The 22,775-nt window shown below is 33.9% G+C and overlaps 1 protein-coding gene across 3 annotated transcripts; it reads left to right on the top strand.

The window, feature by feature from the left end:
• Nucleotides 1-314: 314 nt before the first annotated feature.
• DNAJC7_1 (DnaJ sub C member 7) lies at nucleotides 315-22,437 on the top strand. 3 transcript variants are annotated; one of them, XM_051215716.1, is made up of 11 exons: nucleotides 315-438; nucleotides 3,066-3,285; nucleotides 3,328-3,472; nucleotides 3,513-3,587; nucleotides 3,628-3,746; nucleotides 3,783-4,101; nucleotides 4,139-4,230; nucleotides 5,833-6,050; nucleotides 9,275-9,424; nucleotides 11,171-16,305; nucleotides 21,745-22,437. In XM_051215716.1, exons 2-10 carry the CDS (start codon nucleotides 3,071-3,073, stop codon nucleotides 11,248-11,250), a joined length of 1,413 nt encoding a protein of 470 aa, XP_051066247.1. In that variant the 5' UTR covers nucleotides 315-438; nucleotides 3,066-3,070; the 3' UTR covers nucleotides 11,251-16,305; nucleotides 21,745-22,437. The 3 variants fall into 3 exon arrangements, with proteins under 3 accessions (XP_051066247.1, XP_051066249.1, XP_051066248.1); XM_051215718.1 differs by lacking the exon at nucleotides 21,745-22,437 and having other exon boundaries at nucleotides 315-343; nucleotides 3,066-3,472; nucleotides 11,171-11,378; XM_051215717.1 differs by lacking the exon at nucleotides 21,745-22,437 and having other exon boundaries at nucleotides 315-343; nucleotides 3,328-3,587; nucleotides 3,783-4,230; nucleotides 11,171-11,740.
• Nucleotides 22,438-22,775: the final 338 nt, after the last annotated feature.

The raw sequence follows: 22,775 nt of genomic DNA, 5'->3' as shown, positions 1-22,775 counted from the left end.
ACAAAAGTGTTACAAACAAAAGCGTTGTCAAAACTTGAATATTTGTGGACTGTTTAGCAGGATCAAGTATTGTATTTTTGCACTCTACACAACACACGTCTAACGTTAGACGCAATGGCAATCAGCAGCTGAAGTGGGTGCAATAAGACATACTCGAGCGTTCTGTATTTATTATTTTATGGCATGGATGAACTCAACTTATCGGATAGTTTGGCCAGTGTTCAGTTAAATCTCACTGACGCTGCATTATTTAAAGAAATACCTTCGGAAACTACTGTTCGACTAATTTGAACACTTAAATAATGGTCAATCTTACTTTAACAGAGAGCGGGGCTTACGAACGGTGGGTTAATTTTCCCGACTCCGTTTTGTATCCAAATATTCGTTAGATAATATGGTAGTAACTAATTTGGATCAATTAATCATCTTCAACTCAAGGCACGTCTTTATTAATATTTGCTAAATCAGAGTATCGTAAACGGTGTTTTTGGAAGACTGTTCAGTGTACATATAATATAATATGTACACCGAACTTTAAGGTGCAGTATACCCTCCCCCAAAAGTCATTCTCCACCCTAAACGATAAGTATATTTTCGCAAATTCATGGAAAAGGCCTAGCGCTCATAAAAAACCTTATTACTAACACGCCTAATTTAGCCATATTCATGCACATTGTATACTATATATGTTTAGCTTGCATCAAATGTGACCGTTTGTCAGTACTTAACTTTTGTACAAAAATTCTGAAATCATCATTTAGTGAATATGAGTTCAAGTGAAGAGTGAATTTCCCACAAGAATCTACATATAATTTTTAACCACGAGACACTTGAATATATCTACACTTAAAAACGAACGGATTGATAAAGCAATCTGATGTATATGATGTCAAAAACTCAAGTTATCTTTTCATTTATCTGCACAATCAGGCTAAACTTACCTATTGCAGTGACAACATTATTGGGCTTTAGGAGAGTTCAGAGTTCCGTTCTGGAGTGACCTATTTCGCGAAATAATAACACATTTGCATTAACTAGAATCTCAATCTAAAGTTAACCTCTTCAAGCTACCGCTGAGTGGCTTTTCTGACCACAGAAAATCCACAGTACGTATATGCTTAAACTCTTCTACACAGAACAATACCAAAAGTGGGAAATCATATTAAAGTATACAGTCAACAATATGCTAAAAGGTTAAACCAAACAGGAAAACATGTAGATGGGTATTTTGGTATTCCGGTTCAGCGAACAGATAATGGTGACCATCTGCTGCAACTGTGCACGGACAGTCATTAGTTTTTATCAAACTAATTTTAAACATAAGGAGATACATCGTCTAACATAGCGACTCCCTGCACCAAACCAACGATAGACTTAAATAGTCCATATCGCCATCAGTCATCCTTGGAGAAGCTCGATAGAAGACTGCCACTCGTTCTGGGGTGCATGCTTTGATCTTCACCTAATGCGAGCACTCATTTGCTTGCGCCTCACCAGATACAGAAAAGCCTCATTAAGAAACCAAATAGAGTTGAACTCAGTGACGAGAAAGCCGAAGCTAAGTTCCAGGAACAACTGAGGCCATACTAAGTAAATTGTGAAACCGAGGCTGACCCAGATGTTGCTTGGAAAGATATATAAACAACTGTGGAAACAGCTGCACCATCTATTAGTGACCAAGCCTGAAGCCAGCCTGATTTTCTCGTGATTGTAGTTCACGAGTCTTAGTTAGTTTGCCCCTAAATGCCCTGGTACGGCCGAGAGTGAAGAGAGTCCGCTCTCCCTCTCGAAATGCTCTCACATGGCCACGCGTATATAGCCTATGCCAGGGAAGTCCTACCCACTGCCTTCTCGCACCACGGGTGTTGTTTACAGAATTGAGGGGATGAATGTTCGGCGTTTTAACCGGGTTGGTGGACACGGAAAGTTCACCCAGGAGAGTTGGAAAACCCTGATTCCAAACCAACGGTGCACATGGGCCCTAGTACCCTGTGGGAACAAATGGTGTGTCAATCAATCGTTGGTCACCGGCTACCTTAGGACTGCATCTTGTGACGTTGCTCCACTGCCTTGTGTATCAGACCTTTAGGTCAAAGGCTCGGGGTGTGGCCCCCTAAGAAAACCACCTGCTTTGGTTTGGGCACCCGGGTAGTATCACAACCCTCACATAAATCAAAGGAGATTTGTGTGGCACATATGTATCTGGTTCCCCCTTGTACCAGTATTTATGTGTTCAAATAAATAAAATAGGGACCCAATAATTATTGAGGCTAGTATTTTAGGTGCTAAAATTAGGCTGGCTTCAGACTTAATCGTGGCTACATCAACCACATATTCACCATTCATTACGTTTTAAATTACAGGCATGCTTATCGGCGTCCGACAATTATAGTTTTTCTTGATCTCTCTCTGTAGACCAAGAGATTTTGTGGCAGAGTATGTCATTGAAAGATGTACCTCAGAAGTACATAAACCTTGTGAAGGCTCTTTACTCGAACACTACCAGTAGAGTCAGAGCTTATGGCGAACTGTCGTCTGATTTCGCAACCTCAAGTTGTGTCCGTCAAGACTGTCGACTGTCTCCGTTTTTGTTTAACCTCATCATAGACCTATTGCTAGAAATAATGCTCTCGTCGACTGAATTCTCGGGCATTGATCTCCTTCCAGGAGGTCCACTTATCGACTTAGAATACGTGGATGATATAGTCCTGTTTAGTGAAGACGCTGTTAAAATGCAGTCTTTTATTAGTACTGAGCAACAGTGCCAGAGTGTTTGGGATGCGTTTCTCCCCCTCCATGGAGACTATTGAATTGATATATGGAGGGTTACTAGTGGGTGAATATTCTCAGACTACCTACAACTGGTCACTTCACCCATATGAATATTTTTCTGTAAAGTTCTAGCTGTTAGAGCCTTTAGTTAGTGACTATCATTCTTCTTAAAGACTAGCAAGGACTGCATTCTAGTAGTGCGTATTGTAAGCTGAAAGGATTTTCACATCAGATCTATAATACTGTTTTTTAATGTCATCATTCTAATTAGGTCTTTACCTCTTGCCTTTTAGTTTTAATGGATGTTGAGTCGCCAGAGTCCGAACAGTTGTTGGTCGAGGAATACAAAAATCAAGGAAACTCATGTTATAAACAAGGAATGTACAATGAAGCTATAGCGTGGTATACAAAAGGCATAGAAATCGATAGTACCAATGTGTTTCTGTACAACAACCGCTCCGCAGCTTACCTGATGATTAATAAACCTCTTGATGCTTATAAAGATGCTAGCAGGTTTTGTTTTCATTCATTTCAGATAAATTACTTACTTCATAGAAGTATCAGTTTAGATTCCCAGAATGTAAAATCTATACTACGTTGCTTAAAATGTTGTCTTATTTTGGGTGATTTAAATGAAGCCAAACGTCTGTGTTCTATGGTTAGACAGTTGGAACCAACTAATATGGAATTTTCGTCATTGGTAGTGACTCACTGAGCGTTTACTAACGGAATTTATTTAGCTGCAAAAAATTGAATTACTATCAGAAACTCACCGATCTTACGAAGATAAATTATCCACATCTGACTTCCGACACGTATAATTTACTCTATAATGTTAACACTTATTTATGATAGGCTCTTCATTTAATCACAAAGTGTATTGAATTAGCTCCAGCTTCACTAAGTTTCAACTTACAAAAGCTGAACATCCTCATTCAATTAAAACGATTCAGTGAAGCCAAGATTTTAGTTGAGTAAGTTTCTGTAATGCAATTAATATTTGAGTACAGAAACTTATTGCATTCCCATTCTTCATCAGTTGATCTACTCTTTTATCGAGGCCTGTGCCTGTACTATTTGGATCATTTAGATAAAGCAATTGTTCATTTTCAACATGTTCTACGCCTTCATCCAGATCACATAGAAACTCAGAAAGTGTACAAGCGTGCCAAAAATCTTCTGAAATATAAAGAAGAAGGAAACACATTTATACATGATCACAAATATTCTCAAGCACTTGAGGCCTACACAAAAGCCTTGGAAGTGGATCCTTCACACGATATGATTAACGCTAAATTGTATTGTAACCGTGCTTGTGCTCTATTTTACGTAAGTTTTTACAGTGAATTTTTCAACTTCTACATAGCTTGATCGTTTCGATGAAGCCCTAAACGATTGTGATAATGCAATTTCTTTGGAACCAAACTATTTAAAGGCTCGAATTCGACGAGCTAGGTGGTAAGTCAGGTTTGTTTTAAATGATTTCACATTGCCGGATAATTAGTCAGTCGTTAAGCATTTGCTCATACTTTTCAACCGTTAATTCACTTAGTCAACATCTCATTAACTTTTCCAATAATCTTAAGTAAACTTGTGGGTTATATTTCTTAACAATCTCACACCCTACAGTTGTGAATTGAACTGTCTTATGTTGTTCTTTAATCTACCTTATTAGATTAGATATAGTTCTCTATAAAGATCCTGAATATTGCCATCTTAACCACTGTTTGCTTAGCAAACTATGTACATCTTTAGTCTAGATTAATGTGCATATTATCTTCATTATCTGATAACTGTCTAGTTAATTAATTATTACTCAGTGATTTTTGCGTTTATCATCCAATCATTTCATTATAGACTTCAGTCCTTCCTTCATCCAAGAATCTTTAATTAAATGTACAGTATCGTTTGCTTGCATGGTTAGTGCATGAATCTATCATCAAATTCTAAGTTGTGTCTTTATACTTTCGTAGCATTTTACGTTTAGTGGTTGCTTCTCATTTTCCGCGTATCGGTATGAGCTTAATTTCTTTAAACTAGAACTTGTGTGATTTGTGGCCAGTGCATAAGTTGACGTATAACTACTTGTTCGTCTTACTTATTATGTTCTGTATTATGACAACGTCAAAGAGTTCATTTCCACTAGTTGGAGTATCTTATTGTTGACTGGTATTGAAAACTATTAAGTACCGTAATAATGAAAGTTTCATCAGATCTGTTTTTTAATCTTCAATAGTATATCTTGTTTCTCAAATGGTCAAATATAAGAAGATAGATCATTGATTTCACTGTTTTTTATACGTGAAGGCTTATCTGTAATAATCATTATTAAATTTCTCACATCTACTTAGATTTTCCAATCTGTACTGCTAAACACTGTTTACTCTGATGTTGTCTAGCTCACTAATAATTAATAGACTCATGTTTATAGTTTCTAGTGATATTTATTAGTTAACGGCAAAAGATAATGCCAAGGTTTACAAGTCTGATTAGATAGAATGTATTTGAACTCTTAATTCATAGTGGCAAATAATTTCGTGCCAAGACAAGTGAGCTATCGAACAAACACTATCGTTTAAGTCAGAGATTATCGGGAATTGTTGTCGGATATACCAACTTTAAGTGTTGTTTGTATGAGCATTCTACTATCTTCACTTTATTTAACGTCATAAATATATTCATAGAAACCAGTCTTTTTCCTATCTAACAGTAGCAGTTTATAGTTCATTAAGTAAAAATAAGATCCGATAGCATAAAATTGTAGAAAAGTCTACTTGAATTTGACATAATTTGGTATATTTTATTTAGTGATTTTATCGCCAAGAATATCTGACTTCATTAACTAGTACTCTAACTTGTAATGAATTTCCATTCATTTCATGTTTGATTGTTACATAAGTTTAGTCATTAACAAATTTCTTTTTATTTATTTCAGTTACTGTCATGATTATCACTGTTTTTGTTTAGTAGACTTTGAATTGTAATACCTTTATTTCACGGAAATAATCACTTTGAAAACAAATTTGTTCTATATTGTGTATATAATTATTCTTTATGCAGTTATTCATCTCTTGAAGAATATGAAAAAGCAGTTGAGGAATGGACTGCAGTAGTAAAATTAGACGGATCACAAGAAAATAAAAAATCTTTACAAGCTGCTAAATCTGCTCTTTCCGTGTCTCAACGTGATTACTATAAAATACTTGGTTTGAAAAAGAATGCCTCTTCCGATGATATAAAACAAGCGTATAGAAAAAGTGCACTTTTATATCATCCAGGTATGGGATTTTAACTTGCCTAATTCATGTATATTATTTATTTTATGCTACATACGAGGTATTGTTCTAGACTATTTTACGTGTAATAATGAGCCTATCTACCCTGCTATTCCCACTTTAATTGATGATGTACATCTTGAACTCGTCCATCACTAATTAATGGTGACGTACTTAAATCTTTATACTACAGCTTAATTCAAACTAGGTAGGTATGCATTTTATTCAAACAGTTTACTTCATCGAGTAATTTATGTGACTTACCTGGGACTCATATATTTCTAATGTCGTAGTTCATAAAAATCAGAATCCTTCGGAGTTACAATCAATTATAGAACATTCAAGTATTGTTATACATATGTATTTCGAAATCATATTCTGAATTCATGAGAATAATCCTTTTTTGAGATCATATTTTAGGTGGTGTTTTCTAGTTCAATTAAAAACCTTTCTTATAACATTTATAGTCCTTTTTTAGTGGATACAACTCGTAAGATTTTTTTGAATGAAAGCAAGTAATTATTTATTACCTGTTTTCTTCAAAATTTTTCTTGTTTGAATACCCTGTTGACTTAGTTTTTTTCTTGCTAAGTTTATCCAGTTTGTGCAATTTCTGACCAGATTTTAGTTTTCAAATTGCTTACATTTGGATCGTGTACTCAATAAATTGGCTTAACTAAAATGGTGATACTAAATAATTTCAAATATATATTACTAATTTTTACTGACATTTTGTTCAAACTAATTTCACTAAAACAAAGTAAGGCAGTTGACTTATCCTCTATACTCAATTGACTTCGACGACAATTGTATGCGATCACATTCTTTACATTAGCTGTTTATGAAAAGGTCAATTGATAGTTAGATATTTGTTTGTCAACAATTTTGCCTATATTTAGCGATTTGATGTGTTTTAAAGAATCCTACAAAATCGATTAAATATAATTATAAATACCAAGGAAATTTATACTTAACAGCTTAGGATTTGTCTGTTACAGATAGATTAACAAAATATAAACGCTTATGAAATCTTAACAAACAGCTTTAAGGCTAGTAAATTAGATATCTTTCTAATAAAGGAATTTTTAAATCTGGAAGATCGATTTGTGCATTTAGAGAATAGACACAATTTACAATCATACATATAAATATCTTTATATTCACATTACATACATCATCTATGTGGTTTTCTGTAATTTACCGCTTGATCCTAAATTATTATTACACTCAAGATACCTTTAAAAATGTCTGGTTAACACTTCATTATATTTTTGTTTAACTTTCACTAGCAAACAATATATATTTAAAATCCCTATCTACTGAGATTTAAAATCTATTAGCCTTTCATGCTGTAAGATTATGGTAACTCATCTATTAACAACTAGTTCTTATTATAGAATAAAAACTAGAAGTATTTCTAACTTAATTAATTTTAATGTAACATTTATACTTTTATTTCGATATTTTATTTTTCCCAATTAACGGTTATCGATCTGATTTTATCATTAATAATGTACCTTGTTCTACATTCTACTAACTCTATGTAATCTCTGTCTTGTATAATATCAATTCATTAATATATAATAGTTGGATTATTTGCTATTCTGTTAATATATCTTTAACATCACCAGTTAGTTAGTGATTGTTCCAGTTAATCATGTCATAAATTAAACGTCATATTCTTTTTTTTCAAAACAAGTGATAAGTTCATTCTTTAACACTTATATCAATGATCCGAATAAACTTAATCATAGTATTGAAGGTGAATGCTTTATAAAGTTTATTGTTGTTCGTAGTTTAAAGAACTTTTATTATGCCTAGTAGCTATTCATTTAAGTTGTGCCTTTCCTACGCAACATTTATATGGACCATGTGATTAGGTTTCTAGGATAGCTTGGTTAGAAATAGATTTTGGACTAGTTCGTCACATGGCATCTTCATGATTCAGACCTTCCTGTGTACGTCCCCCTTTTAGACTGTTCTATGCAATATTTTGTCCTTAGAAATCGTGAACATCCGTAACTTATATCGCTACTTTTTCTACCGTTACATGCATACAGCAACATCACTTCATAAACGATACTGTTATAATCTCTTTCTTACGGTTATGACCCAGCTATTCCTATTGCTTAGTATACTCGGACACCGATTCACTCGACAAGTCCCCAAATCAGAACACGGTTGAACAGGAAAAGAGATTATATTCCAAATAACAAGGTTAGATGGAAGTAAGAAGCACAATAGGAAAAACGTTAGTATATTTATAGTTTTTACACGAGAAGATTCTAGAGTGTTCTCCAAGTATTGAATAGTGTTGATTGGACAAGAATTAGCCAATCAACGTGCACCAAAGCAATCGTGCATTGAGGATGCTTTAATCCGGTCTATGTCCCGCTAACAGATACTAAGGTTTAATAATGTTTACGGTATTAAAACGGATCCAATAACTCAGATATTGTTAACTACTCTAATCGCATCTATGGTAGAAATGTCATTGTTGTGATTGACCATTAGATTCGCCTAGTAAGAATTCAAAATCTCCGTGTGTGATTATTTTCATTCTCTATGATCATTACGATTGTCTCATTTTCCATTCATTTTATATGGGGTCTGCGTGACTTTCGTAACCGATGATTGGAGACTCTTGGTGACATGGCTCAGAATCGATCACAATGGCGTCGGTGTATACACTCCCTGTCTTCCCTTAAACTAAGAGATTAAAATCACTTCACATCTTTCTTTTTACTAACTAATTCTTTCTTCCTGTACTGTATCCTTATATGCAATCTTTCTCCTATATATTACAACCTTTGACCTAACCACTCCTATGAATCTGGTTTTCATCTTGCTGTGCTAATGAGGTATGGCAACCTGGACCGATGCATATATGTGCCTGGTCCTACGTTGTAGCTGACTGACTGATTCATTTTATATGTGCGTTATTCCATTTTGTCATTTTACATGTAACATTTAATGATAACTGTAGCGATTAAAATTTTCCATTCATATTTATCAAAATCAATTATTACTTATAGATTTAAATGAAAACCCATCATAGTCACAATCATCAAAATTCCATTAGCTCTGTTAGCGGACATTTTACACATATTTGAAAAGTTACACTTTTCGAACATAACAGTTTGGTGATTAATTTAATGCATTAACCGACACAGCATGGATAAATAATGAATTCATTGACATCCCTTTCTTTTCGTATACAATTCTAGATCGTCATACAAGTGCCGATGAAGCTACTGTAAAAGAGAAGGAACGGAAGTTTAAAGAGATTGGAGAAGCTTACAGTATATTATCAGATCCTGTAAAACGTCGTCAATATGATAATGGTGAACTGTCGGGAGATGATGCTTTTGGTCAAGGTAAATTGAATTTTTCTGTGATTCATTGTTGAGTCATGTAATCCTACTAATTGCTACATTGTATATCAGTTGTCTGTAAGTCGCTATTGTCTACTATCGTTTCTTGTTCCAGTAGTAGCTAGATGAAAACAATAGCTCTGCAACGGTACTCTTACAACTTATTGTATCCTTCACGGCTTCATTTCGTTTTTATATGCAGTTTACAATCTATAATACGTTTCAAAATGAGACCTTTTACGCTTATTTTTACATTTGTCGCTCACCAATGAATTTTTTCAATGAACTAGTTTATCTTCACACCTTATTTCTTAATGTTTGTTCACTTTTAAAATGGAAAGTTTAAAAATATGATTTACTAGATGTTAGATCTTAGTAAAGTTAATAATAGGATTTTTATTTGGTAACACAATGATGAATGAACACAGCTTTACACTTTGTTAAACTTCACTTTAAACTAAGTAATCCAACAGACTAAACCATTTTTTTCTACTCCCCCAGTCTATTTCATTTTCTGTATTTAATCAGGATTTGTCTGCCTATTTTTCTTAAACTACACCTTCTGTAAAGCCATCTAAGTAAACCCGTCTTATTCGTAAAGAAAAAAAAAGAATGAAGCTTGCACAAACTGGTCTGGATAAATTACTGGATAATTTGTTCATCCTTTGGGATTCATTTATAAATAACCAAAGCGATACAACCTTGAAATGATCTTGGTTATCTTTTTTTCAAAATAAAGCAATCTGCCATCACATTGCTAATTGTTAATTTTCGCATTTGTATCCATCCTTTTATTATTTTCTTTTTGTCCTATAGAGTAAGGCCAACACTAAGTCATTCTCTCACTTACAATACAACAATATAATCAATAAGTTTACTTATCATTTGATACATTAGACAAACTAGTAGTCTGACCTGTAATATTCTTTATCTTGAATCGGAATCGCATACTTTTTTTTCTAAAGCCTACATTTTAATTTGAGTCGTCAATTTATAAATTACTACCTCCACGTGGACAGTAAATAGAATTTTTCTATGAATGTTTGTAAACAGTCTATCATGATATAAACCATGTCATGTGAATGTGCTCATCTTAGATTATAATAAATTATTCATAAGAAAGTATCTCTTCACACCTTATTCCAACAATTAATCAATAAATCTAAAGATAAATTGAGTTTATTGTTTTTGATATGACTGTGGAAAACTGGTACTTACTACATGATGCGCTGAAATTCGTACAGTATATACGGAAAAGAAAAAAACTGATGATAAAAGCAGATTTTCTATACACCCTCCAAAATACGAAGATCTTGTAAATCACAATAGGCTCATTAGTTTTACTGATATCTGGTGATTAGTTAATGCATGTAACACATAACTTAGATATGGGGAGTACCAAAATAGATTGTTTCACAGAATGAATACTGTCTATGATACTGAATAAAGTTCAAAATAAACTAACATAATGTAACACTGAAATAAAAAGAATACTAAATAGTTGCTCCCAAAAATTTAGTTGCATGTTATAGGCGACTGGCGATAATCAACTTCATAGTTTACACACAATCCAATCAATTAAGACCGCTCATCACTTTTTCAAGTTTTGTTGTTGTTGTTGTTGTTGTTGGACAATACAATGTTCCAAGTTTTGTAGATTATTGATTTCATTTTACTACTAGATCCTATCTATTCATAACTGTAACCGTTTTTGAAAGTTCTATTGATTTTTAATGTCTTTTTCCAAAGGAAATGTATCCGCTCACAATTTGTTTACTCAAGTCTTTCCTGGATTTGGAACATCTACAGTACATTTTTATTTTGGTTAATATTCCACACATTGGTATATACAATTAGTGCCGGAGTTAGTATACATCAGGTTGTAATTGTAATAAACCTTCCTCTCTGTTTATGTACAAAAATTGGGCGACGAAATATATATTGTTTATTTATCAGATATCTTTGTGGTTAATACTTTGTCTCTGTTAGACACATAGATGTTGATATCAATACTTATATGAGTGTCTGTATGTCTGTGAACAATTGTAAATCAATGATTAATATAATGTCGGAAATGATTCACCGGGTATATTGTTTAATTTTAAATGTTCTTTTAATCCGTACATTATGAATGCATATTTAATGTGCATATACGTACATATATATTGGAAGTTTTTCGCGCTAATATTAATGAAATGAATGAAATAGTCATTTTCAATTGTATTGTCAAATTGGTTAGTGTTCGTTTTTTCTCTTAAAAATGATTTTCAATGATAATGTGATTAACTTAATGCTGTTAAAATGATTTTATTCGTTTTTTTTTCTGTTCTTACTCTTTCATACTTGTTTTTGGAATTAACTCAGTAATGACTAAATAACTTGACATGGTTCAAGAACCCACTTTAAATTTTGATGGTAGGAAAATTAGTGTTTCAAGTTATCAGAAGCACCTGACTGTCATGATTTAAAATATCTACCGATGCTGTAAGTACATCAGTCATTTTTTCTTATGTATACAGTCAGGTGAATAAAACAAATTTCTGTGACGAGATTTGATTGGATAACTGAATCATTTTTAGTTGATTCATATACAACTTAAAACCTGGCATATTTGCATTTATTCAAGTTATCATGCAGTACTAGCACAGTAGAATACAATTATCTAAACCAATACCAGAGCAGTAGAAAAGATCAAGTATAGAAGGAGAATGCATATGAACAGTCTCAGTTTTTTAACTGCAATAATACTCAACGGAACTGATGCAACTAGTTCATGAACAATTCACATTATAACCCACTGCCGGCTGCATTGTCATCGAAAATACAGTAAACACTTATGGAATGCAAATGACAGTAATTTATTTATATAATTGTTGGGGATGCTAGATTCCCAGAAACCACTTGGTAAACGTCTTATTTTTGTAATTTTACTCTGGAAAGTTTTGCGCCTAAAGCGCCCATTATTACCTTCGGTTTGTATTTGCCATTCGGAAGGACCCTAAATGTCATTGATTCGTTTCCTCTTTTAGTACGTTATTTTGTGACGTTTCCCAAGGACCTTTTTATACTGTATATATATGCTTGAGTTGTGTGCTTGTTTGTTGGTGCTTCTCGCTGCTTGTGGAATATACATTCCCCTACAGTTGTCAGGGCTGTTACACGTCCGAATAGTTGAGCTTGTCTTGTCGTTGCGTTGCTGATCCTTCGTTCCGTTTCATCAATTTCAATTGATCTTGTAATCTCTTCAAACATAGCAGATCTATAGTGTTGGTTAACAAGTTATTTTAATATGCTACATTTCCCGATCGGTTCACAATCAGACAAAATAGACTTCAAGTGCTTAGTAATGAATTTCATGGTAGCAAGAATATGAACTTTTTCCTGGAGGAAGCGAAATTATAGCACACAATTTCTATTGAAATGAAATAATTTGCGCAATTGTACAGATGTTACTTGGTTCCATAACAAAAGTAACGGAAAGACGGTTTAGAACGCTTATAAATAAGAATATTGGTCAATAATTTATGTGGTCTATGTGAATGCAGTCTAATCTAGTGAGACGGAAATAGTCTCACCTTGCTTACGTTGAAGTTGCACTTAGTACTTATCCTGTATTTTACTATCATGGTTGCCAAATAAATCGACCTCCTACGTAGCTTGGGTAAACACACCCAATAGGCTACAAAATATACTAGTATTAACTCGTACAAGAAGTAGACGTCGATTGTTCTTCACCTTGACGAGGATCGGTCGATTTCGAAGCTCAGTCCCTTGCCTGCTCAATGAATTACTAAGGCTCAATTACATTTCTTGGAACACTAAACACCTGAACAACCTGTATATATTCAAGCAACCGGGAATATGCATTATATCGTAAAGTTTAAACGCTTGTATTCAAACCTCTTCTGTATGATGAACTTGATATAATTAACAACGCTAATTTCGTGAAATCAACACATATGTGGAAACACCGAAGTTCTCTTAAAAATATACTTCCTGGATTCTAGCTCTCAAGAATCATTTTATGGCTTCTCATCAATGACTAATCATTGTCTTTATATATATGTGGCTAATAGAAATATAATCGGAAAGTAGCCTGAACGAACAATTGAAGTTGACATACATTCGCTTCGTCATTTCCAGAGTATAATCATCATAGTTAAAAATTTGACATATAAAATGCACATTTTGTTGGGTTAACTTACATTTGTTGGAAAGCGATTTCATATATGAATTTCAGAAAGGCAAAAGTCACTTAATCCACTCAAATTCAGAATCAGTGTTATGAATGATACTGAACGAAGGGATTCTCAGTTAGAATAAACTAGCGGAAAAGATATTTTTAACTCTGGTTATGAAGCAAGTAAAAGTTAGTTTTAGTGATAAATAGTGGATGTCAGTATTTCAATGAAAAAATCTTCATGAGTTCGATACGCCTTAGATAGTGTCTACATTTAAATGGTCAATTAATGAAAATGCTCTCCTAATTTTGGTTTAGAATGTAAGAAAACTAGTGTTGTTTGTTGACAAAATATAAGTATTCTGAAGTATAAGTATCATGAAGTGATTAGATTTATAGCCAATATATTAGAATTATCGTTTACTGTGTATATTTTTGATCTTAGAATATCAGGAGTTTTCCGATAACCAAGGTAGTGAGTTGAATCAATTTACAGATAGTTGTTATGCATACATTTGAAGCAATCTAAATCATTATCCGTGTGTTTGAAATGCAAGCGTTTGTTAGTGAGGAATTAATACAGACGATTACGTGAGCGCGTAAGAAACATTAATTAGAAAATGACGATTGGTGATTACGGTAAACTGGTATCATATATCTTAATAAATACATATTTCATCGACTATGAATAGAACACATCGTTCCGAACAATAACCAAATTAATTACTGATATGGTTTTGTGGGAATTTTCGTGTAACCTGAACACCACGTCTCACTAAAAATTGATTTCATTGTTAACCAGAAAGTAATGAACAGTGGTTTCAATCCAGTGCCACAAACATACACTCACGTTTCTATACTCACTGGAACATGGGATGCTCAGAGTTCATAGCGAACAAGGCACCTCTGAGACGGACAACAGAATATGGATGGCATCAGATGATTATTATGACATCAAAATCTAGTTGAAGTCGGAAATGTTGACCTTAGGATCACAACTGTTTGCCTCAACGAGATAGTGAGACTTCACTGTAGACAGTCAGATTTTCTGTGTGGTCATGAGTGAGCACTAACTAAGAATGTCGGATCAGAACAAAGTATCTAGCCAGTCATTCATTTGGTGTCATTATATTATAACAACTGTCCTCATATGAAATAAATTCCCACAAACCAACTAACCAAAAATTGATTGCCGAACCATGTGTTAGAATGATTTACATGGATAAGTATGACATACATAATTTTCCTTGAATCTTCAGTACTATGATATCGTTTTCAATTACTGAAGTAAATGTTAATCCCAAAATATTTACTTGTCATTTTGATTGAGTTATTGACTGATAAAACACTGCAGTGACTGGTGAGAGGTTGGCGAATTGATAGTGTTTTCTACAAGGTCAGGTTTTTAGTTTCGACTACATAGATATACGTGGCCCTTGTATTCGGAAGTATGGGGAATGCTTTTTTAATAACTTCGTGCCTGATGTGATTTCTTTGAATATTTAGTTGACTAAATGCAACTTGAATTCCAGTGTCTACGAAGACTGCTAGTGACTTAATGATCATATGTAAAATAATTAAACACTTTTATTTTCACGGTTTTGTATTTTCTCGGTTTTAGCATTCAGAACTAAAGTTGACTGGTTAATAGTAACTTCATTCCTGATGAACAATTTAGTGGTTATCTGAACTCAATAGATTAGCTGACGTTTGAAGTGAAAGATATTGATTACCGGTCCAAGTGTGAACACGAACTCTAACCCACGTTTATCTATCTGATGAGTCACGAAGCATCGATTGTGCCTGACTATTGTTAACCACAATCCTAAGATTTGCTGAACCATTTTCTTCTTCTTCTTTACAAGACATTTCACGCCGAACAGGAGAGATTGTTTTTATTGTACCTCATATTGATAATAAGTAGTTCGTTTCATAATTCCCTTATACCACAAATATTAAGCTTTACTGGGAGAAAGTGGTGTTTTGGTACATAGTTTCCTGAATGGCGTAATTTCGCAAATATTATTTGATTCGGTAGCAAGAGAATGCTGAAGATGACTTGGAACGCTGTATATATGAGACAAATATTCTTAGTCCACTAAAACCATGGTCAACTGGTATGTTTCAGAAAATACTAGTAAAAATAAATTTATTTGAGAAAATCGAACTTCTTATCCTAACAGCTGTTCAAAGTTTATATCCAACAGTAGATCATTTACAATCAAATTCCGAATTCTTCTTTAGCGTCCACGTCTTGGACTTCGCCTACTGTTTGGTCTCCTCTTGCCTATCAATGAAAGAAGATATTGTTTAGTAGGAATACTAGTAGATTTTGTACTGTGCGCAAACACAAAAAGTGGCAATGTTTTCTTTTATGCTGCTGAGTTAAAAAACACCAAGGATCTCTTAGTTCAAACGTGCACTGTGATTTAGATTTTGTCACGTTGATGACTGCTTTAGTTAACTTGCTAACTCTTGTTCACTGATTGTCTCTATCCTGATTTGACACATTGGACAAACAATTTTTAATTAAATTCTTTTTAAAATACAACACGTCACAGTGAACTAACTTTCCCTCTTGTTTATATGCGTAGGACAGTTTCATAGTCAGACAATATCGTTATTTATGGTTTGGAGAACAGTGTCAAAATTACTAACATCACATATATAGTCGATGTTCAAGAATTTCTGAATAAAATAGGTGGTAAGTTATGTGACAGATTTTTAAAGGTAGATTACATAGACTTAACAAATCTAATAAATTCACACTTATTATTACGTACAAATCAGGTAAGAACCCGTACTTCATAACTTCTCATCTCTCAATTGCTGAGAATCTCAATTCATGTAGTATGCTTATTAAACTTGATATTGTGAGGAAGAGATTTCATTTCCTATCACAGAGTTTATATCGATAATCTCAGATGAACTAACGAATAAGGATTTCATTGAGATAGAACTGTCTTGGTCCTTTGTAATAATGATATGTTAATCGATTTAAATATTATGTGAAATATATGTCTATGTCGTCTGGTAAAAAGTTTACCGTGTAAGTGTTCATATAACAAATTTATGTTTACCTAGCTAGTGTTACAATATACTCTGACGTGTTAATTAATACATAATTAACAAAATACGTGTTAAAAACTACAATAATAGGTCGGTATGAAGAAACTAACCGCAACAGCAACAACATGTGTCATTACGGCGTGGTGATTGCGACAGCCCTCGATTTGGGTGTGGGGATGCACCCCTACTGGTAGGCGTTCCACTCCGACTAGGATTTCCTGGTTGCTGTCGAATAACTTGGTCTTTCTGTGGCATATTATAAAAGTTTACTTTTATATAAACTTTTATATACTTGGACGTCGAGTGCACGAACTAATTATCCAATCAAAGATGTTTCCAACCAATTTATCAAGCTGGGCGATGTACTTTACAAGTATTCATTTATTTGTGAACAAATTTCCATAAAATTGTTAGCTTTTGTCCTTGATAGGTTACTTTTCACATAGTGAAGGGTACTTAATGACCAAAACTCTTGGAGTACCAATTGTAAGTACATCCGATCATATGACAACATCATTAGTGCAGGTGAACCATCCAGGAAAACAACTGCTTTATATAGTAACATTGCCTTGATTATTTCAATTCAAAAAGCAAATAAATAGGTCAAGAAAAACCCATAAATAAAGCCGTGTTTTCTCAAATATACCTACTTAAAAATCTAGATGGAGTGGTGGATTTATGGTTAAAGAATCCGGATTTCAACCATTAGGTGACAGGTTAGGACTCCACTTCACCTACTTCAGTCTGAGATATCGAGTAGTGGTCGAGCTCCGTAGCTTCCCGGAAACCCAAACCAGTTAGCAAGATGAATTTAAGAGATATTTTGGTCGAGTAAGTGAACTGAAGTCAATCATAAATAGAAGTAGGATAAACAAAAGCAGTGATAGGAACTACAAGAGAGTTGTACTGATTAGTCAGAGTAATCAGTTAAATGAAGGAGTTAAATTTCTGTCAATTAGGAAGAGGGAGATCGGTGAGTCTTTCGTTAACACACCTGAACAAACGTTTTCAGAGTTTGTTACTATTAGGAATCCATAGAAAGTTATGTCACTTTCAGTTACAAATCATTGCCTTTGCTTGAGAGAAACAACACACAGACCCTAAATTTACATCTCACATGTTGATATTTGCTTTACCACCGTCGACTACTTTACGTTTTAATTTCGCCTTGTTCATTGTTTCCAAAGGTCGCGTAAAAAATGTGTGTGCAGAAGTAATATAGGTATCATTGACAAGGTTTGACTTGATAATTTCAAATAAATTGAGCATTGGGTAGATTGTTGATATTATAAACAATGGTATGTTTGTCATGCCCCAGTGAGTAGAAAATTAACTTTCCGACGCTTCATGGCTCGGTATAAGCCACATCTTCTGAGAACATAAATAAACAGATTAAATGAACATAAATTTAAGTAGTACAAAGGGGTTGAGAGAAAATACTTAGTTCAATCAAAAACAGGTCTGGTCAAGTCAATGTCATATCACTGCAATCTGGGTGATTTTTTTGGGACATGCCTGTCTGTTTGTGTTAGGGTGGGTGTGAAAGACATGTCATTTGCGTTGTGCATAAATAATTTACAGTAAAAATGCCTTATTTAGAGGAATCGATAAGTCATTAGCAAAAGACCAGTTTTCTTTCTATTCCTCATATGTATCAAGACGAAAGTCAAATAAAAATGGAAAAAGCCATACAATTAGTTCACTGTTTCTATAGTATTAAATGCAAAACCTATCAAACTACTGAAGCTTCATGAAATTCGAGTAGCTTGAGTTTGGTTATTCTTTGAGTACATTGAGTGGTTTCAAGGTGTTTACCTAATGTCTCATGTCAATCGGATCCCGATAAATCTCACTACTGAATGCCTATCGCATGTTTCCTGGAACATGGTAGAAGAGTCTAAGTTAGATCCAACCTTTTACTCTGCTAATGAAACTGCTGTAGTAAATAAGAACTTAATGAAATAAAATAAATTTCTGCTGTCTTACTAAAACCGTTATTTTCGCTCATTTCGTCATGGTAAGGTTGTTGATTAATAGTACGTAGCTCAGTACATAAAACTTAATAACTCAGAGTATCATTTATAAAGTCATGTTTTGAAAGGGCTTAAACGTATTTATGCTTAAAACTTTAGATTGTATTCTGTTTAATACATTTTTGATTAGCTTTAACCCCTGATAAATACAATATCAACGGTAATTAAAATATCCCTACATCAATATAAGACTGTAGCTACTCGAAGCTGAGTCTTCCTTGTGAAACATTTCATTGAAGAGTATATTCATCAGAACAAACACCCAAACAACAGAAGGACTTTAAGAGCAAATGATAGAATTTATCAGCTGTTATTTTTTAACATTTTAAAATTGGTAAAATTTTGAACACCCAAAAAGCGAAATTAGTTTTTCAGAAGTTTCCGATGATAATTTTGACAGTGTAATACGAAGACCTACCAAGCTTTAGAAATGTATAAAAGAGGGGTATTGTTTCAGGTTCTATCATAATTAAGATTTACCACTATTAGGTAATTTTTAAAAAACTAGCCGGTTAAAACTGATTCTTTTCATGTAGTTAATAAGATATATTTTAGCTAAAGTATTGATCATAACGGTTGATATTGTTAGCACCATAAAACAACTTGTTTTTTAGTGTCATATGAAGTGTTTATAGAGTGCTTCATGTTGAACTAAAAGATATAACTGAATTATTATTTATGGACTTACTGTTTCGAAATGAACATTTTACACTTCGGAACTTCTCACTACGTGTTATGGTTTGACAGTATAATTAAATGAATGAGAAATGTTTCTTGGAAAGAAACGTTATACGAATTCGTGGTTGAGTATCTAACAAAGAATATAGTATACACCTTCACACGATAACTTGCACTGTCTCAATAGTCAAAAACAAGTCTCTTCCACTACCTTACCTTGATTGGACTATTTAGTATCTTTTGCTTCATTTATTTGGTCCATGTAATTATGAATAAATCTGAGACCAACAATTAGATTAACTAAGAGATGTGAAACTGACTATAATTCACACCAATTTAAACTAGGCGAGATGTATTTACAGACACCATATAAACTTATCAGTCCTATACCAATATTTGATTAACGAGAGGATAGAAAGTCCTACTGATTTTATTTTTGTTCGTAAAAACTTAGCGGACCCTCTATTGTCTCATTTATCTAGTACTTGATACTGCTTGCTTTTTGCTTATCTACAACTAGGATATGCATAATTTCTACATTCTAGTTTAGTTATTAGATGGATTTCATCTAAATTAAAATGAGACAGGTGTCAACACTATTTGATTTCCAACGATTTCCTGATTTTTATCAGTCTGTAATGAGAATGAACTGCGGTGATCAAAGGAATTTAATTTCAAAAAACTTTTTGCAACTGAGACGAACTTTCAGTTATTTGTGTAAGACCAAAATCATGAAATCGTCATTCGAGTCGCCCCCATAAAGGGTTCAATTAAATGTTTACTTGTATAATATCATCAACTGTCCTAGATTTAAAATATGCTCAGAACTAATCGAAATCCTAATAATCTTTATTAGATGAAGACTGAAGGTATGAGTACCTAGTGGTTGTTCTTTTGTGAGTTAGTTTTTCTTCTACATGTTTAAGGAGCATTTATCGTCTTCTAAACAATGTTCCCTAACAACTCATCTTTGTTGGGCATTAATTTACAAACAATTCTGAGTGAATTTATACACTAAATTCCCAGTGGTCAATAAATGTGCGGTAGCCAGTGTTTTAGGACATTTTAACGTCCATTTAGTGGGTGAATTCTGGACATTGAAACGTGATTTTCACTAAGCACTTTATTGCAAGCATCTGGAATTATCCACATATATCTGCTAAGAACACATCCGCGTAGCATATCCCAGCATGCTGAACAAAAAATCAAAGTGTAGAATAGGATACGAGGTGAGATCCTCAATAAAAGTTACACTCTAATATGCAGCATTTTTGCATATTGTAGACGGAAAAGAGCCAGGAAGTGGTGTATATTGCACACTTACTTAACGGTGGTGGCGTGACAGATAACTCCTGTCACAATTTCCGATCATCGATTATACAACCCACCTGAACATTCACAAGCAGCTAGTCCTTAAACCCGATTCTTCCTAACAAGAGTCCCATAAAAATAAGCGATGACCGACAGTTCACTTTGTGTGTAGACAAACCGTGAAGTTTCCCGTATATTTATGGAGGTTCTCAAAACGACACCATTCCTCTTTCCTTTCTGCCTGGTCCGTTTTTTCTAAATGTATAATGAAAACGCATTCAGCTACCATGAATGTAATCTTGTTGTCAACAGGTGCCTCTGAAGTAATCAATAAATGACTACTTATCTTAGAACTTACACACAGAATTTCAAGAAATTATGATACGAAAAAGCTGCAGTAACAAAACTGTTAATCGAATCGAATGTAGAACACTTCTCTCCATGATTAGCACGGTCAATAGTTGAAGGCTAACTTGTTCAGTAATCCTATTCGATACCTCAGAATATTTAGCATTTAGTCACATACTTAAGCAAACTAAATGGGACCAAAACACCTGGTTTGTCTCTCCCACCTAGCGTACCACTAGAATGTCGGATCTTTCCAAACTTTTCTGTGTCCAGTAACATACTATTGATCCCTTTGAGCTTGGGCTTAAAGGGACAATTCTTCATGAAGTAGAAGTTGGGAATTTTAAACCTGCAAATTCTGAGCAAAAGATACAAGCCAACTCTAGATTTTGGAAAGGTCAATAAGCACTCAGTTGCAAAAACATTACACAAAACCCGACGCTTTCCCCTTACGATTAAAACGTACTATGTAGTGGGATTAGATATCAGAGACCGACTTCCCTTAAATCTAGAGGTTTTAGTTAGCTGTTGAACTCAGCATTGTGTTTTGACAGATAGACCTTCCTCTATGCTTCTTGTTTGGTCTGATAGTACTCGTGATGTGCCGAGTGTGATTTCACACACGGCAATGGTTAATCACACATCTTTTTAGTGTCTAACTGCGATTGTTTATATTTTATTTACAACTTTTTTTCTTTTAGAAGATGTGTACTCGTAAAAGAAGGCCTTACGTCGTATAAATTCAGTCTGTATATAAGGAAGGAGACTAAGCTTCAAAAGAACTTCGCACTTCGGTTAGAGAAAATCTAAAAGAAATTTGTATGAGGTGTTGGGGTGAAATTCGTGCACGCGATATGTATCTCTCGAGAGCGGTCCGAACTACTAACTTTAAATATGTGGATGCCATTAGGACTATCAAATATGATGACAGCGGAATTGACCAGTCTGTATGCAACTATATTTCACTTGAAGATAAGACTATGAAGGATATATTAAATGAGCATTTTTACAACATATTTCATATGAAATACCCCGATTATTCATCTGTTCTATTTTGGATGTTCGGAGAATATGGGTGGCTGTGTATCGTTGGTGCCTCAGGCATTCATTCTTGTGTAGTTGTATACTACCACATGGTAAACTCATCAGCTTCAAGAGGACTCAAGGCAATTATATGGCACATTAATCGTACCAGATTGTAAACCGATCGATGCAATTAATTGAGATTGCTCGGATAGATTTTCAGACAGCTACAGAAGCTAGTAATAAACGATTAACACAATCCTTAAAAACACTCCGCCTCATTATATACAATACTTACAGTCCAATGTGGCCTTTATACGCTCTTAGACATAATATTCATCTTTTAACTCAGTACATAATTGAAACTTATTTCGTAGAAAAAAATTGTTTTCAAACTTTTGTAAATAGGGACTACAATACGAATGACTGTTTACGACATATTCACATTTAACTGGAATTTTGAGAATATCTCTACCTAAAGAGAAAAGTTAATGAGCGACTAGCGCTGTGATATGACTTTATTCAATAGTAACATAGTTCTACTAGATTAATTCAGTACAACTTATTAGAGTTAGAATCAAGAAATGAATGATGTATGATTCTGAAAAACAAAAACGTATAAGACACATTCAATCATGAATGTGTCTCAGATGAGCAGGGAAAACTGCAAGGACCACTAATCTTTCGTCAGTTTCCTACGCATATTGATGAT

This window comes from Schistosoma haematobium, chromosome 4 (genome assembly GCF_000699445.3).
Source record: "Schistosoma haematobium chromosome 4, whole genome shotgun sequence".
In the NCBI taxonomy this organism is placed as follows: Eukaryota; Metazoa; Platyhelminthes; class Trematoda; order Strigeidida; family Schistosomatidae; genus Schistosoma; species Schistosoma haematobium.
The sequence above is the reverse complement of the archived record's forward strand: the minus strand, read 5'-3'. Positions and strand labels throughout refer to the sequence as shown.